The sequence below is a fragment of the Solea senegalensis genome, linkage group LG1 (assembly GCF_019176455.1).
Source record: "Solea senegalensis isolate Sse05_10M linkage group LG1, IFAPA_SoseM_1, whole genome shotgun sequence".
Classification (NCBI taxonomy): Eukaryota; Metazoa; Chordata; class Actinopteri; order Pleuronectiformes; family Soleidae; genus Solea; species Solea senegalensis.
This window is the reverse complement of record NC_058021.1, coordinates 9,557,627-9,576,905: the sequence shown is the minus strand read 5'-3', so window position 1 is coordinate 9,576,905 and position 19,279 is coordinate 9,557,627. Positions and strand designations below refer to the sequence as shown.

Here is a 19,279-nt window from a genome sequence, read left to right as displayed (position 1 = left end):
TAAAAGATATATAGTTGTCCGTGCATGTTAATGGACACGTCCAGGAGAAGTTATGATTATTACCACTGTCACCTAATGCAGGGGTGTTTGCACAATACTGTATCTCAACATCAGGTCTCTGGAGCTTTTGGCTCAATCCTCACCAGCTATTCAGCTGATGAGATAGAGGGAGGAACAGAGGGATGGAGAAAGACATAAACACTACTGTTGACAGAGGGAACTTTCCAAGTTCTACCCACAAAAACGGCACATAAAGCAGATTCTTCTTGAGACTGCTGCTGTCAATGCAAACAGAGGAGCAAACAAACAAACAGACTGACAGACAGACAGAGGATGTTTACGCTGCGCTCCTTTCACCTGTTTTTTTCTGGTTACAACACACACACACACACACACACACACAAATTGCTGACTCAAAGGCAAAGTGAGCACTCTCCGCCACAGCGTCCAGAGGAAGGAAATTTACTGTAACTGTGCTGGAGAAGAGCCGTCAGAGTCTGACCATCGCAGTTGTGTGTCCTTCTCAAACGCAGGAATGATTTAACAATCAATGAAAACTGACCTTGCCTTCCTGTATCACATTCCTGCTGGAGTTGACCTATAAGCCAATGATAAGAGAGCATGCCGATTCACCAGAGGACAGGTGACCATTGTAAATAAAATACATCTTTTATTTATTTCATTTTTTTTTCTTTTTCAATCTCACAAATGCTCTTAATTCTACTTGAGCCAAATGGAAGCAAGTGGGAGCATTTTTGTTGTCTGCCATTCAGCAGATGTCACATTATGTCTAAAAAAGAGAGGGATGGATGGAGGAAAGGAAGAATGGAGTCATCATGAGTAATTGGAGTTTGCCCAAACAGTGACAGTCTGTTGGCAGAGCGAAGAGGGACAGATGCCCAACTTCAAGCTTAGTCATTTCCTGGTATTTTAGTGCCTCATTCTGATTGGCTGAGTGAGATCAAGGGTAATATGTATATGGGATTGAGTCTTACATGTCATACATATGGATCATACAGAAATGCTGTCATTGTCGCTTTCTTTACGTCTCTCTCTGATTAAATGACTGGATTTGCAGATTCAAATTTGCACAGAAACAAATATAAAAACTTCATAAATCCTAAAACATAACGTCAGAACAAAAATAACCTAAACTATAATGTGGAAAAATAAGGTAAAGGAGCATTACGTGTACTTCTTTGTGCTTCTACTCACAGCAGTGGGCTAAACAAATTGATTGCATTTACAGGTAGCGGAGCAGCCGCTGAACTTCCTGCTGCTGACTTAATTCAATAGAGGAAAGTGCTGCTGTGGACAAAGTCTGCCTTTTGGCAAATGTCTGTATAACACCAGACAGGCCTCAGCATTGCATCCAAAGTGGCTGAAAGCTGCAAAAATCCCCTGTCTTTACATAACATTTGATTGATAGTTCAAATAATAATAATAAAAAACCCTTCTGAAGGGAAGTGTGTGTGGCCTCTACTTTCTCCGTTCCTTCACACACAAACAGCATTATGTGCACAGAGTAGATACACATGTTGGTGTGATTTGTCACCATCTCTCTTGGCATAGACAGGCCTGCGCTAATGGACGGACACTCTCTGTGTGCTAAACAAATTAGCTCCATTACTAAGAGACAGGCAACAGTGTGAGAGAAACAGACAGAGAAAGAGAGCGAGAGAGAGCACCACTGGCTGGAAAAAGGTGACGGAAGAGTAAACGGAATGTAGTGGAAAGCAAACATATAAAGGAACAGGAGCGGGGGTGAGATGTATGCAGATGTATACAGTGAATAAGAGAAGTGCTGTTTTGAGCGAGTGTATGTGTCAGTGTGTAGTCTGAGAGCCAGGCCAGACATCTAAGCACTTTCAACCCCTGTGAGAGAGAATAAATGTGCATTATCGTTCATCCATCACTCACTCATTACTCAATCACTTACTTACTCTCAGACACACACACACACACGCAGCCCTGCACGCACGCACACACACATGCACCACATACATGAATGCTGATAGGCCCTAATACGTGCACTTAACACCAGACTGGATGCGAGTGAGACACATTTATCTCCATGAAAGTGCAAAACGATGCTGAGTGCATCTGTGAATGTGTGTATGTGTGTGTGGGAGCGAACGTGATCCACCGAGTTTTAGGTCAAAGCAATTCTGTGTCAAATGATTGGTTCATAATCTGATTGACAGGCAGTCTCCCTCCTCTTCTCCGTCTTCTCCGTTCGCGCTCGTCGTTTGTCATCGTCCTCGGTACCTCCGCTCTTGTTGTATACATTTCTCTGATCCTTTTATAGCCTCTTACCTTGTCTCGTCTGCTGCTCATCTCGGGGCTTCCACCCCTTCCCAACGTCATGTTTGTCCTCGCCTCCCTCTCATGACTTTCCGCTCTGCCTCCATCCTCTCTCACCTCCCTATGATATAAACACATCATTCTGTCTGCGCTGTGATTGCATTATCTGCGGTAACAGCGCTCATAACCGCACACCTCCGCCTTCTAGAGGGAAGCATGTGTGCGTACGCGTGTACAAGCTCTGGTTAAAAGAAAACAGCAGCAGACTTTCAGTTCACTGGCGGTGGTACTGGAGTGGCCTTGAATGTTTTCTTTCCTTAATCACTTCTTTCACTTTCCGTCGAGAGTTGTATGAATCATTTGTGCCTCTGGCTTTTCAAATTGGGATGTTGAATAGGAATTTGTTGTGATACTTTCTCCCCGTCTAACTTCTTGTAAGGTCACAGCTGTGGATAGGGCACCATAAGCCATGTTTCCATCACGGTGCAGTTGGGTTTGGTTATGTACCATACAGTATGGTAGGCGGGGTCAGCGAGACGCGCAGCATGGCGTTGTACGGGTGCAACGACAACGAACAGAAAACAACAAACAGACAACAATGGAGCAGCTGGTCCACCCCCAAAACAGAGAGAAATGTCCCCCAAACCAAATTCCAAAGTGAATTGTGCTGCTCAGATTGTTCAGGAGTTCCAGATGAAGGCCACAGCATACAAATACATCCATACAGAGCAGAATAATAACATCGACAACAAAAATCACCAAAAGCAACACGGTGTTGAAGGGTTAGCTTGGCAGTGATGATAGAAGTGACTGGGTTAACATTTGTGATTCGTTTTTACCTGAAAAACAGACCAATTATGTATAAATGTTATTAAGAACAATACATATAAAAGAAAATTCTAATATCAATTAGATACTGTAAGGAGATTATACTACTTCTATATGTTATGATGAAAATGTATTTACCCAGACTTGGCAAAGCTCCTCCCCAGGTATAGAATACAGGCTCAACATGTCCCGAGGTCGGTTTGAGTAAACCGTCCCACAGGAAAAGATGAGGGAAAAACACTGGAAGATGATATCGATTGTGTTTGAGTTTGAGTCTTCCTCTTTTTTTACCTTTTGGCTAAATCTAGGTGCAAAACTGCCGCGGAGTTCAAAGTGAGCTGGGCCATTGCACCTTTAAGTTTGAAGTCACTGTACTCTAATCAAATGGAGGGCGATCGATCTGGTCGTCCTCAGTTAGTTCAGGGTTTCCTTACCTCTGGCCCATTGACCTCTCACTTCAAATGGATGTATTTATAGTGAGAGAACAGGCAGCCAGGAGAGAAGGTGACCACCACTTCCTTACCAAAGTCTTTGACTCCATCACAAGCGTACAAGCTTTAATGATATGCTGTGGGCCTCATTTAAACTCTTAGCAGCTGCCTGGGATCTATAGTGCCATGTCACTCAAGAATCAATATCTTTTACACACACGTACACACAGCCTGGGAGGAATCTCTCTTATCAGGAAACGTCAGATCAAGCAGATACACTTGAATGTCTATTGGGGCCAGATTGACTCACAGGGAGGGGAGTCACAATCAATGTTTTTGCTTGTCCGTGTCTCCCCGAACTAGCTGCTTATTCACAGCGTAATAATATTAAGACGGTGGCAGCAAAGACCGGAGGACCGACGTGCAAGCCCAGAGCCGGCTGAGTGCATTCATGGACTCATCCGTCAAGCTCCCCCGCTGGGCTCCAGAGACAAAGTGCCCGTGTTTCCAAACATGGGCCCCTTTCACCACCCACAGGTTAGGGACCTAAAATAATCTAGCTCAACCAGGAGGGACCAAGCGTACAGAGAAAGAGAGAAACACACATTTAGGGATTAAGGCTTTGATTTGACCCCGCTTAACCCAGTGGAGATCGAATGGTGGGGTGTCGCGCCCATATATGGGGTGTCGCGGGGGGAAGAGATGGCTGTAGGAAGTTTCAAAGGTTGAGGGCTCTATCTTGGCATAATGACAAAATAGTGGTGGCGGTGGGGATGATGAGTGCAATCATGGGACGTGTCTTTGACCGACGGAAAGTGCACGTCCATATAAACAAGAAGCAACAGGGTGAGATGTGGACTGAATGGACTGTATGATCAAAGCAGACAAATTAAAAAGGGGGGAAATGAAGAGCGAGGGAGACCTTGCTCCGCTGAGTTTAAAAGGGACACGTGCTCTTTGATCCTGTTCTGGAAATGTTTTTCAAGCACATTTTCATGTGAAATGACACCACCAATCGAACACAAATGACCAGACACAATAATCCATCAGTGGATTCAACACCCACCAAAGGACAAATCCCTTTTTTTTTTAACAAGCACAATTTCAAAGAGCGAGCCATGTTGAAACAATGCGGTGTACCGAATGGGAATTTTACATTGTTCAAGGACAGCTGCCATTTTTTTTGTCTCTTTAGCCTCACAAACTTACTGTATTGCCATGAAGAGCAGAATAATGTCAGCTGTAGCCTCGGGGATGTCATGGTTGTATTTCTGCCTCTCTAGTCTACTGGACTAAATTTAGATGACTCTCTCAGAAGCTGTCAACTGCAGGCTTCCCCATGCACTCACCATAGTGGAAGTACGCCATCTAGTGCATGAGACATGTGAGGGTTCACAAAAGAAGAAAATACAGACGGACAGATCTGTGTGTGCATCAAACAGCTGGTGATTGACTAACAAAATAATAATCATGGTCTTAATGTTGTCATTTTTACTGTTGTAGCTTTTGAGCAGAAAAGTTTCTGTACTTATTGAAGCGATGAGGCCCTGAAGACAAAAAGATGGTAAATCATGCCGTCAAATTACAATTACTGTGTATAAATCTCAATCAATATAATCAAGCATGACAGAATAACCAAAATAACGCGACATAGATTCATGAAAGCACCCACCAATTCACATGTCAAGGCATTTACATGGTATAAGGTCAAGACCTTATAATTCTTACAGAGAAAGCCTACAGGAATACAATGAGCAAGCACTTGGCAACAGTGGAGAGAAATAATACATCTCTGACAGAACCAGAACTCGAACTCGACCAGTTGGGGGTAGGAGAGAGGAGAGAAGGGGGTTAGTGAAGGAGAGGAGTGTGAAAAGAAGAATGGAAAGGAGAGATATAGGAAAAATTTAATAGCGATTATCATCATCACTTCATCATCTCATCCAGGGTGTGACGTGGATGGATGAGGATAATATTAACGTCAGCAGTAATGAGTAGCTCTATAACATATATTTATAGTAATTGAGCTGTGGTGTTGAAGCGCTGGAATCGGGGATAACAAGGTTATCATTAGATTGTCCGTCACTTAACCCTTTTAAATAGACCATAGACCTAACTTTATTTCACAAATGCACTCTCACTACTTTGGAGCAAAAGAGGTGGCGTTTGCCTCCCGACTAATCGGCCCATTTTTTACCAAATCTAAAGCGAGGGGTGGACAATTTGCTGTCTATAATCGCATTGGACAAAGGAGACAGGTTAGTGAGGCGGGGAAACCAACTCCATCTGGAATGATCATGCTGGATCAGCTGTGGCACTGCACTTCTCCCAACCGTGAACAACTGCAGGCGGAGAGCCGCTATAATGAAAGCACTTATTGATTGGACTTTAAGCGCTTCTGCGGCCTTTGGACTATGAGCCAGAGGCGTGGGGCAGGTCACTCACTCTCACAGACATTCAAATCACCTCAGAGCCACGAGAGCAATGTCTATGCTAATGTCGATGGTAATATGGGCCCCGGTTTTGGGTCAATTATTGACGCTTTCCCTAAATGGATGGTTAGTCCACAATTGAGGCTTTGTGTGGAGGGGTCAATAGCAATGAGATTGATACCAGGGCAGGGGGTCAGTTTCATTTCAACTCTGCTGCTTTCAGGAAATGAATTGGAGATGACATAGTTAATTGAAGTATTAATTTGGAAGCAAATGACATTTCTCAACTCCAAGTGGGATATCTATTTTTTCTAGCTTTGAAGAGAAATATGCACGATCTATGTTAAGAGGCCCAGGGGAGGAGGTCTGAGTCCCTCGTTTATTGAGGATCAACCTGTCACTGGTTTCATCCAGGCATCAAGAGACCGTCTTTGGAGTGTGCATCAATTCTGCACTATACTGTGTTACGTATGTTAAGACAACACGCAGAAAGAGATAAAAGCATGACAGAGAGCTGACCGCATGTTATCTTCAGCGCCGTGTCGGTGGTTGATGGATCTCTGGTGGATGCTGGTGCCGGGAGCAAGGCAGACCATCATGCAATCATTCTGCTAAAGGTTGGTGTATTGATCGGTGTATATGGCTCCGGTGGTACATATCAAAAACATCTCTGCACCTTTAAAGAGCACTGACCTGGAGTGCAGTGCTCTTCATACAGACGTCCATCCCCAGACAGCTGTTGGGCCTGTCACACCCAGGCACCAGCGTCTGTCTGAGCAGCACATCTGCTCTTCAGAGAGGGTTTCTGGCTCTTTCTCTATCCCCACAATGAAGTCATCGGGGTATGGGGACAAGTGACTGTCTGATCACTGTAATTCCACAGAAGAGTCAGCAGAATCACACATAATTTATCTCTCCCGAAATGAATCAAGGAAATTCTCCAGTGTTGGATAAAGGGTAAAATGAAAGCTTGATCTGTCTGGATCTGATTCTTTATTAAACAGAGACAGCAGACGCAGCCAAATATCCATCTGATGACACATTCTTTTAATTACTGTTCTTTACATTACTGCATGCCAATCACACTGTGCCTGTGTGTGTGTGTGTGTGTGTGTGTGTGGGTGCTTTGAGGAATGTAGCTTCATTTCAGTCTCTCCACCTTTTCAATATGATAAGGCGCACAGCTGCGACGTATGACTTGTGACTCACGAACATGTAGGTGTGAACATATGTGGTCAGAAAGTTGTGGTTTGAGGCAGAGGAGTTTGTCCCCCCCCCCATATTGACAATGTGGGCTTCTTATTTTCTTATGCGTGGCCTTAAAAGTCCCCATATATGGGCTCAACAATGTGTTTCTCGTTGGCGTCTGCGGTCGGATGAGGATATGAGAGTCAGTATTGATTGTAATTTCCTGCGATGCCTCGTTCCACTCTCTTGCTTTATCAGGAGACTAATTCCAATCAGCCACGCTGTCAGAGAACCAACAGTCTTGGCTGCTGCCCAAGACAACAACTAATGAATAAGAGAGGAATGAATAATCCAGTGAGGTATTTCTCCTTTGACAAGCCACGGGGATGATAATGATGAGACTGGGACGCTGGGTGTGGAGAAGTGCATTGGTCTGCATGTTGGTCTGTGTGTGCATCTAGTCACATGTGTCTGTCTGAAATGAATGGCTGGGGACACTTGGGATGTTTGGGATTTGCTGTTGTTGGCTGAAGAAGTCAAGGTCATGGAAATGACATTTCCCTATATCACCCTGGCAGCAGAGGGAGAGCCACTGCCACTGTGCAGATGGTGTCATTACGTGTATTCTCCTCTGACTTTCTCTCTGATTGACACCTGCCATGTCGCGGTTTTTATTAAACACTCTCTTTACCTGATTTTAATTGATTCTCTTTGTATTTCTCTCTCTCTGAGAGCCGTTTATATAATCTTCTTCAGTCGCTCCTCTTTGGTTTCTCACTTATTCCCTCCTCTCCATCTTATTCCCTCCTCCTTTCTTTATCATTTTAGTGCATTACACTTTCAGTTTGCCATGGCTTCTCTGTTGGTTGAATGCTTTGTTCAAATCTGAGCTGATCATGACTCCTTCTGAATACATTACTCATCTTTCCTCAATATATGCCCTCAAGCTAATGCATTTTCTGTCTAATATTATCTGCATAATGACTTAGGTTCTTCCTTTGTGGAAACCCTAGTGTGTGCTTTCACCCGTTCTGGCTCTTGAGACCTCTGGTTATGACAACACCGTGGAAGGAAAGTCACACATGTGCTTCCACGTTGTCAACACAGAGGCTATTTTACCTAAGTTACACTCTTTTGTTGTGTTTTGTATGGACTTTGTTACCAAGTGAAACAACACATAGCTCTGATAAGATTGGTGGAATGAAATGTTGTCAGTCACTAGCACTGCATTTTAGTTTGATCTCACTATCCAAATATGTGTTAACATTTCTCTGTTTCTTTTCAGAGAGTGATATTGTCTGTTTCTGATGGAGTTTTCTCTGGGGGGGTCATCTGAGGGCCGACAGATGAAAGGACTTCATTTAGAATCATGGGCAGTCACAGCTGCCCGACCGATACAGGATTATTCAGACAGACAACCATATGATGGGACTGAGAAGATAATTCATGCTAAGATACAGTGAGGTAAAAATCATGCTTATCGTGTACGCTCACTGTCACACTGACCTAAACTGCCTTGAAAAGTTTTTCATGTATTTTCTGCCATTTACGATGTATAATTTAACTTAGTCAAACATTAAACATTAAAAGGTAAACATTTGAGGTACATAAACAGAGTTTGTGACCCACAAAGAACATTTCAAGTTGTAATTATACTGGCTGCACCATTGTTTCCTTAATCTTAATATCTTGACATATAATGGTAATTTTGGCTCACTACAATATATATATGTATGTATGTGTATATATATATATATACACATATACATATATGGTATATTGAGTTCAGTCAAAAGAGTTAAGTACACGGATTCTTTGAGAGCGTATCATCTCCCTTCTAAATAAATGAACCACAAGTACTTCCCCCCAGAGCAGAGAAACTTTTATAAAATTCACTTCTCGTCTCAGCCAAACTTTGCATTGCATCAGTGAAGTAAAGGCAGCTTGTGGCTTGTAGTGAGTGTAGTGGAAACAGACAAGTTTCTCTATTTGTGCACATGTATCTATGAGGCTTGTTGTGTTTAACTGTGGGTAGAGTTGTGGTTAAATAATGTGTTGCTCATCTTTGGCTGCTCAAAGTTCAGCTCACTGTTTCCTTTCCCCCCACGGTGTGGCCGAAGTGTTAATCCTCAATGGTGACGGTTTAGAAGTGAGGTGGGGGCGACCAGCGCAACAGCTGGTGTTATAAAGCAGGGTTCAAAACTTGTATGATTAAAAAGACGGAAGACCTAAAGCCAGCGTGCACATAAAGCCTGCTGCGCGAGGCTGACTCTGACAACGACTCCACCAAGCAACAATTATTTTCTGTGAGCGATTCAAGGCATTTTTGCCGAGAGACACTTCAATCAGCCACTGAAGGTCAACGCCGCAGTGTCATTTTGAAGATGAGATTCGGTTCATTATTAGCAACTCTCGGCATCATCACTTGGATGAGCTCAGCCCATGCAAGTGAGTATTAAACAAGAACACATTTGTTACTGAGTGTATACTTACGGAAGGTTTGTCAAAGTGAAATAAAAGGTGTTTAATCTCTCTTGTCTTGTCAATGTGTCTTCTTTAGCCCAGGGACCCGTGTCAAGCTGCTGTCCTGGGTGGTCCAACACCAGAGTCCGTGTTCAAAACGTTGCGAATTACACCATTCAGTCAGAAGGCGCCTGTGCCATCAAAGCTGTTGTGTAAGTGGGCCTGCATTTTCACATTGTGTAGAATTAAATCAACAGGTTGTACACGTGGGTGGGGTCATCCAGATTTGAACACATGCAGGCACACATGCACATTTACATCATAATATCTAGTTTGGGGGAAGTCTTGGTATTTCAACATTCTTTTGAAGAATGTTGGTACTTGGATGAAAACTGAATGAAAGTACATTATGATGCCATTAATGATCACGCAACCCATCGCAGGTTTCAGACGAAAGTTGGAAAGACGATCTGCTCCAGCCCTAACAGTGTTTGGGCAAAGAAAGCCATGCTGAAGGTGGACGAGGAATTGAAGAGATTGCAAGGGATGGGAGTCACCGAGCAGGCGTCAACAAGTGGCATCATGCCAGCTGCAATGACTGTGTCAAAAAATGTAAAGAAAGGGAAGAAAGGCATGGAACGAAGAAGAGGACGGAAGAACAAATCCAAGAGAGGGAGGAAGATGTGGAGGCAGAGAAAATATGCCTAAGGAATCATAAGTCCTGTTTGTGTCAGCACACATGTTTGTTTTATACTGGACTTGTCTGATGATATCATATTAACAGTAAATACAACTGAAGCAAAGAATATCGTTATTATTATTATTGTTATTATTGTTTGTTATTATTATTAGTGACATTATTATTATTGTTATTATTACTTACTTTTTTTTTACTGTGACAATTAACTCTACAGGCTACCTTGTATGTAAATATGCTATATTGACTATTGTATATGTAATTATTCAGCTATATTCAATATATTCTTTCCCAGTCACATTACAGTAAAGCCTCTCTGATCAAGTGATGTGTTGTGTGTCTGATGTACTGCAATATAATCTGACCTATTTTAATCGGCTCAGGTTATAGGAAGTGAAGTTAAAGACCTAGAGCTAAACACACATACCGTCAGTAATCTGGAGCAAGATGTACACGTAGTGCACAACAATGCAATGAATGCATGTTTCATGCTTAATCCGATTAATGGTCCTCATTTTTGTCATTGGAGACTGACAAGAAGGCTGCATGATTATTTAGTCTTACATTTCTTTTTTAATATCATGGCAACAACCGCTCCTCAGACTGTCTGTGTGCACCATCACAGAAAAGTGGCCATGGTGGTCGTGTGTTGCCAAGTTTCTTGACCAAAACAATAAAATATCTATTATATATGAGGTGTTTCGTGCGATATAGTGAATGATTGACATGGGTCACATGTTATGTTACCTCAGGGTTTTGTATGTTTGGTGTTTCACTTGAAACGAAGACCAAACCACTGCACATCCTGAGGGTTAGGTTGTGTGTCTCTGTGTGTGTGTGTGTATATCTTTGTGAGGTCCAAAAAAAACATATTTGGGCGCCACAAAATGAAGATGCTTTTTCAGGTTTAAGATCTGGTTTAAAGGTTAGGGTTTGAATTAAGTTCAGGTTAGGGTAGAGTAACTGTAAGAGATAGGAGGTCAGGCACTTAGTTGTGATGGCTAAGGAATGCCTTGTGTCAATGATGTGTCCTCACTAAGACATAAAAGTAAGTTTGTGTGTGTGTGTGTGTGTGTGTGTGTGTGTGCAGATGTAGCTGCCTAATTTGAAAGACGAGTATTAGTAGAACTGTGTCCTCTTTTCTAAGAAACCTAAAAACAATGTGACAGAATTTCAGTGGTAGCGATGTATGTTACAGAACTGTCACAATAAACGACATACACCAGTATTTTCATAACATCAAGAATTATAAAGACAAAAACATGTGATTTGAACATCCCTTTTCACATAAGGTGGTCTGCACAGATACTGCGTACAGTACACAGTCCATATGGACCATACACACTGACTGGGCTTGTTCTCTGTAGCACAGCACTCTCCAATCCTCTTTTTTTTGTCAACAGAGACTATGAAGAAGACGGTAATCAGTGAAACTTGGTAATGCAAGCAGGTCCACCAGTACCCACACGTGTGTAAGACAGTGGTCAAATAATGTGGAATATCTGGGAGATCCTCTTCATCTGCTTCATTCATACAACTTGACTTGGATCTTGCTTGATTTTAAGCAGGGACTTGACTCGACTCGCTGTGGCGGCGTCTTTCTCCATGCTTGATGTACTGATGTATGACCACAGCACGATCCATCTCACCGTCCAAGGTCAACGGGAACATCCGCATGTATACTCGGACTCGGACAGTTGTCCAATTGCCTGTCTTAGTCAGACTGCGGCTTTAGCTCGATTAAACTGCACATGTAAACTTACCCACTGAAGCTTTTGTTTGCTCAATAAACACAAACTCCCTCGGGAGCCGAGAGATTCAGAGTGACTATTATTTATATTCATCACACATGACTCCACGTGAACGCTAATTTCGCTTCACGTCCTGTGGAACAGTGTAAATGATCACTGGTTTAGGATCATTTGTCAAAATGAACGGCGACGATTGCTTTTTAAAACTAAAATTGCCACTTTTAAATGAGCAAACCGTTGCAGCATCATAATGTCATCTGATAAACTGACAGTTCAAGAAAGATGGTGCAGCATTTTAGTTAATCACAGGAGTCAATGTGACCGAACGAGAATATCTCAAGGGAGAAAAGGTTCAGACCAGAGAGAGACATGTATGCAGAGAAACAGTAGAAAGTGCCGCAGACGATGGGTGTGTCGTGAAACACGAACGTATGCTGTGCATTTTACATTGTTCACAAGCGTGAGTAAGTCTGAGTAAGTCTACGTGTGTGCCGTCAGTGAGGAGGCGCTCAGTGGTTAAACCCCCTCAGGAAGAAAATCTCACACTCACACATTCACACGACTGCATGTAACATTTGACTGAACCTAACTCACATTTACATTTACACATACAATTAATCGCCTTTTACTAGGTACACTATATGTATGACTTCAGTCATACACATACGTGGTGTATGACTGGTTCGCCACTAGGAAAGGGGTGGGGAAAACCCATGACCCTGTGGTTTGGAGCAAACGTTGCGCCGACCTCAAACGCTCTACACTCTGAGCCCCCCACACCTCCCCTCAGCACACTGAGCTGTACTTTCTCTCCCAACCCACACATTGTGAACAACTGCTCAACGGCTTTTTTTAGCACCATAAACAATGCAAATTATTCCCCCCCAATCTTCCACCAGTCAGCCGGAAGTCATTCATCCTAAATTGTCCTTATGAGGGGGGGGTGGGGGCGTTTCTTTACAGATGCAAAACTGGGTTTAGGTTAATTTGAGAGTCTTAACTGTCTGTACATGTTAAGTATTTCTCTGTATTGTTGCCCTGTGATAGGCTGAGGGTCAGTGTTGTGATGTAACAGTACAAGTGTTTTATTACTGTACTTCACATATCTATACTTTACTTTGTTATTTCTATTTCTAGCAACTTTTACTTTTACTCCACTACAGAGTCAGAAGACAAAGAGTTGGTCATGGTTGTATTTATATAGCACTTGACACTGAAGCTGCTTGACACTGAAGTTTTGCCATTCACACGTCTTTCATACCCATTCACACGCTGCAACATAGGGTTAAGTGTCTTGCTCGAGGACACGTATACGCTAGCAGAGCCAGGAATAGAACCCACAACCTTCCAGTTGAAAGACAACGCGCCCTGCCACTGAGCTACCATGGCTCAATCCTAACGCCCCACTTTTTTTTACTTCTAAAACTCAAGTCCATTTTATGTCAGAAAATGACTTTTAATACTTAAGTTCAGTAAATGTCATAGACTTTAAGACTTCTACTTAAGTAATACTATAAAAATACTTCTACCAAAGTATCGCTTTAAGATATTTTATATAAGACTGGACAGTGTGTATCCTGCCTCTCCTCCAGCTTCCCCAGCAACTTAAAGGATACTGATAATAGATGGATGACATTTTTTTTATTTTCATCATTTGATGTTGTGCATCACCTCTATATTTATAATGAACACAATCATGTTAATACCTTGCGATCAAATCCCACAAACCCTTTCAAACATTTACTATACTCTTTATATTTTTAATGCAGTATTTAATTGGGAATGAAGATATTGTAGCAACCATGTTTATTCAAGTGTCATTGTTAAATAACAACAACAACAACAAAAAGTTACAGAATTGAGTTATTATGCACTGTTATGAATTCAAGTTTCCCAAGATAATCTATAGTCTACTTTAAAATGAGCACCATCTTAGATTAGACCTGAAACTTCATCAGAGAGTGGTGCAACGCTCAGTGATTCAAACTATATTCTGTTGATTCACATTGAGTAACATTTTAAGTGTGTCATTGGCACTGAGCTAAAGCGTCTTCACTTCCTCCTCTGCTGCCACTGCTTTTCTTAAAGCCATACTCACATATCATGAATATCTATCAATCTGTTAATAACCTATTCTGCAAATAATAATCACCAAAACACAGCCATTATGTGTATATGTATACATATATATATGTTTTATTCTTGCTCAGTATCATTGTACAAGGAACAGTGAAATCAGATTTACATATTTACATTTATACAAAAGTTCAGATTAAAATTAGACAGAAAGGCCAATCCTAGCTGACATATAGGGCTAAAGGTGGGGTACACCCTGGACAGGTCGCCCGTCCATCGCAGGGCCAACCCACTGAGACAAACAACCAATTGAGAATGTCTAAATAACTGTCTGTTTTTGGACTGTGAGGAGATCAGAGTACCCAGAAGAAAACTCTGCACACATGGGGAGAACGTGTAAAGTCCACACAGAATGGTCCTTCGTTGAACCGGGATCCAAACCGATGACCTCCGCACTGTGCGGCAACAGCGCTAGCAACTTACTGGCCACGTGGCCCGTTAATAAAGCTATATGTTTTAGGGTGAAAGAAGACGCTGGCTTAAAGGCTTCTTCTTTTTGTCTAGGAAGGCCATGCTCCTCTGCGTCCACAAACTGTGGGGGTCAGAGCAGATCCTGTTGCCATTTAACATGGTGAACCTGTTGTAAGTCACATCACAGAAAACACACAGTCAGTCACACGTTGCAACATTTCTTGTCGTTTAAATCTTGGAATCGAAAAAAAAAAGGCAACTGTGATTCATTTTAGTCTTGTTTACTTACACCACTGCTTTCAGAGGACAGGGCGGCCGATGTTGAACGTAGTAAGACTGCAGATGGTTTTGATGGACTTCAGTGAGGGAAATTTTGCGGCAGCAACTTGCTATTCCACCTTTGAATAAACACAGAAATCAGACTATCATCATCACCACAATCAAACATTACACTGCATCTCAAACATTAGAAAGAAAATCTTCTTCTTGCCCTTACCTCGGGCTGAGACTGTAGACACCATGGCAGTTACAAGTAAAAGAGCGATAAAGCTGATGTATGTCATTGTGTGTGTGTGTGTGGCTAAAACAGAAATGGCAAACCCTTTTAAAGCCACCAACACAGTCAACATTTTAATTTATGCCACTTGCAGCTCGAGAGTTGCTGCGCCCACAGAAATTCACATGGCTGGAAAGTAGAGAACACGTGTCCTCCCCCGGCAGCCCATGAGTGTGGTCCTCGCCGTTCTCATTTCTGGTGGTCGGAGGAAACATTTTCCGCTGTTGTAGGACGTGGTTTGTGCATGCGTTACACCTTCACTTCAAATGATTATGTGGAAAATACCACTGACACTGACACGACATGCTGGTGGTCATCTTTCATCTTGTAGGAAACCTGTTATACAAAGGACAGTTGAGGTGATTTCCTACACATGCACACATTCATATTCTTCATAGACACTGCATTGAACTCCCTAATAGAAGCTCATCAGAGCATTAACCTTAACTTTAACCTAACCACAATTCAAACGTTAACCCTAAACCAGGGGTGTCAAACATACGGCCCGGGGGCCAGGACCGGCCCGCCAGAGGGTCCAATCTGGCCCAGAGGATGAATTTGTTAAAATTTCACACTAATCTAAACGTAATGTCAAATGCTCCAGATACCCGTGACTAAATGTTTGTGCCTTTATAGATCCAGTGTGCTTTGTAAATAGTAAATTTAGGCATGATATTGTTGAAATTGCACTTATATTTCTCAAGACATTTCATGTTTTCTAAAATTATCCTTCATTAAATGTAAAACAAAGGAGAAAAAACAAAGGGGTTCTTGTTGTTCATATATTATGCTGTTATTTTACTATTTTTACTGGTCCGGCCCCCTTGAGATCAAATTGTGTTGTATGTGGCCCCTGAACAAAAATGAGTTTGACACCCCTGCCCTAAACGTAACTAGTTCCTCAGGTTCTGCCTCATTAGCACCAGGTTTTGGTGGACTTTGACCCTCGACTACTTCAAAAGTACACAGCAAAAGTACTCCATACTACTTGTACATGATTTACATGAAGTACTTATTTTACAAACATAGGCGAATATTCAACTTTTTGTCGTGAAAAGTGAGCTTTGCCCCAGGTTACTTCACAGGTACACTGTAAAAGTACTTCATACTACTGGAGCATGAAGTACAAGAAGTACTTTGTCCAATAAAAATTAAACCACAAACTATTCATACATTTTTGAATGATTTTCCAAAATTGAAACAAGACAAGACTTTATCTTTCTAACTTTGCAGTGTTACAGCAGCCAACAATCACAACAAGAAAAAAAAAAAAATTAATAGGATTATTAAATACATGCAAAGAAACACAATATAAAAACAAGATGAAAGACTACAGCTCCATTACATACAGTATATACAATACGCTTTTACTCATGTTTCATTGTTAATTATTATTTTAATGTACGTTGTGATCGCGTTCGATAGGACTTTATTTTGAAAAACGGAAACATGATCTGGTGTATGGTCTAGTATCTCTAGTATGGTCTGGTCCGTGTCAGTACCATGGAAAAACAAGTGATGACTGGTTTGACCGCAGTGCTAAACACAAGTGAGCACACATGCACGCACACACGCACACACACAGGTGTGTTTTTGTTTGTACTACTGATACTTTGCAGATTTCTTTAATGGTAGATATGAAATACCATTCTGTTGGTCTTATGGCCTTTTTTAGACAAGTACATTTGAGGTCTATAAATAAAGACACTGAACCCCATCTGGTTTGTGGTCACCTCAAGCCTTTCATTACAGGAAGAGACAACATTTGTGAGACCTATATTGTGTTACCATTTGGTAAAAGGCTTTGCTCAAAAACCCTGTTGTCTACAATCCAAAATGGCTAAATCCCATTAGCAACCCATCTGGTTGTGTCAAGGAGAAGCATAATGGTATATTAAAGACTTTATGGTGAGATTTTATTTTACACATTTTAAACTGATTTGATACAGCAGATACAATGGGAATTTTGTGGTAAATCCCTCAACTGTCATTGTAATAAAAAAAGGGGAGGCAGTTTACAAAAAATGCAGACGTTACACATGGCCTAGGAGAAAACTTTTTGTTGTTGCCTGTTGTATCAAATACGCTTAAACATATCAAATTATTTTTTATCTTTTACATTTTGTTAAATTTGAATTTTCTCTCCATTATTTCTTGGGTCAGATATCATAGGGTTAAAGTATTTTCTGTGCACCAAACAGCAGAGGGACACAGTGAGCAGCTGGTTCACACTGCACAACTTTCAGTGGTTACACTACACGTCTGACTTTCAACAGAGGGTCACACACACACAGGTTTCACCAGAATCCCCCGATTTGTTTGATCAAGAAAACAGACTATATTGCTCTTTTTCCTTTTCTGTCTGAGATCTGATTTCCAGCACGCTAGAAATCAGATTATATTCTGCGATGATGTCAGCGAGGCATTGGCAAGCCTGTCTTTGAGGATTTCATAGATAGACTGCCAATTAATTAATTTAATTTGGATTATATTGTGCATTTTATGAGCTGTTTATTAATGCTTTATATCATCCTTATCGAACCTCTGTTTCACCTTCATTGGCCTCCAACGCATGAGTGTTAAAGTCATTCTTTTGTCACTAGTTGTGCAAGAAATGAGGTAAATTTATTTCATGTGATAGTACATCATAAAGTAGATTATCACATATGAAAATCTGCTTGTTGTATTACAGGTGAGGTAAGTTGTAGCAAGTCTTAAAGGGCGAACCCATGAAAGATTATAACACCAAAGGCCATGACACAGTGGAGAAATCTGTGTGCATTCGTTGAAATCTCCATAAAAACCCGTGACTTAGGCAAAATTGTCCTTGAAGTTCAGTTCTGCCACATTATCGTCAAGATTACAGTGAAACTGATACTTCATTCTTCCTTCTTCATTTCGGGTAGTCAGTTCTGCTTTCCAGTGACAACGAATGTCAGGCTTTCATTCAGAGAAAACCTAATCCAGTAAAGTTATGTCAACATATTTCAATTTCAGCTGACAGTGGCTGGTGGCTTCACTGTCTTCGTCACAAGGCTGCTTGCTTTGGGATACCTTATACGTTATTTGACACCTATTATTGTTTTAGGTAGACTTTTTTCCGAATGTCACAGTAGCTTGATGGAGTGAAGGAGTTTTATAAGATCATGTGTGAATGATCTGCTGATCATTTGAAAAAAGTAATACGTGGTAGTATGTCGTCCTAAATGAGTCAAAAAATCATAGTATAGTATGTCGTCCAAAATGAGTCAAAAAATCATAGTATAGTATGTCGTCCAAAAGTCATACTATAGTATGTCGTCCAAAATCACTCAAAAAAGTCATAGTATAGTATGTCGTCCAAAATGGGACAAAAAAGTCATAGTATAGTATGTCGTCAAACATTACTCAAAAGAGTAGCAGCTTATTGGGTTATTGTTTAGCTCACTTGGTAGTGCTCCCGCCCCATGTTCAGGTTACAATACTCACTGCAGGTGACCCTGGATCAAATCCCGCATCAGGCGCACTTTACTACATGTCACTCTGCCTCCTCATTTCCTGTCTTTATCTCCCCACTGTACTATTATCAAAAAGTCATAATATAGTATGTCATCCAAAATGAGACAAAAAAGTTAAAGTATAGTATGTCGTCCAAAATGAGTAAAAAAAGTCATCGTATAGTATGTGGTCCAAAATCATTCAAAAAAGTCATAGTATAGTATGTCGTCCAAAATCACTACAAAAAGTCAAAATATAGTATGTCATACAAAATGAGTAAAAAAAGTCATCGTAAAGTACGTCGTCCGAAATCACTCAAAAAAGTCATAGTATAGTATGTTGTCCAAAATGAGTCCAAAAAGTCAAAGTATAGTATGTTGTCCAAAATCACTCCAAAAAGTCATAGTATAGTATGTCGTCCAAAATCACTCAATAAAGTCATAGTATTGTATGTCGTCCAAAATCACTCAATAAAGTCATGGTATAGTATGTCGTCCAAAATAACTCCAAATAGTCATAGTATAGTATGTCATCCAAAATGAATCAAAAAAATCATAGTATAGTATGTTGTCCAAAATCACTCAAAAAAGTCATAGTATAGTTTG

At 41.2% G+C, this 19,279-nt stretch overlaps 1 protein-coding gene across 1 annotated transcript; it reads left to right on the top strand.

The window, feature by feature from the left end:
• The first annotated feature begins 8,971 nt into the window (after positions 1-8,971).
• On the top strand, positions 8,972-10,497 carry LOC122766807 (eotaxin-like). Its single transcript, XM_044021989.1, has 3 exons — positions 8,972-9,631; positions 9,744-9,858; positions 10,090-10,497. Exons 1-3 carry the CDS (start codon positions 9,568-9,570, stop codon positions 10,352-10,354), a joined length of 444 nt encoding a protein of 147 aa, XP_043877924.1. The 5' UTR covers positions 8,972-9,567; the 3' UTR covers positions 10,355-10,497.
• Positions 10,498-19,279: the final 8,782 nt, after the last annotated feature.

Excerpts from the sequence above, each read along its gene's own strand:
- LOC122766807 (XM_044021989.1), top strand. The coding sequence starts at position 9,568 with ATGAGATTCGGTTCATTATTAGCAACTCTCGGCATCATCACTTGGATG. Across the intron at positions 9,632-9,743 it reads GATGAGCTCAGCCCATGCAA|CCCAGGGACCCGTGTCAAGC; the intron begins GTGAGTATTAAA and ends TGTCTTCTTTAG. Across the intron at positions 9,859-10,089 it reads TGTGCCATCAAAGCTGTTGT|GTTTCAGACGAAAGTTGGAA; the intron begins GTAAGTGGGCCT and ends AACCCATCGCAG.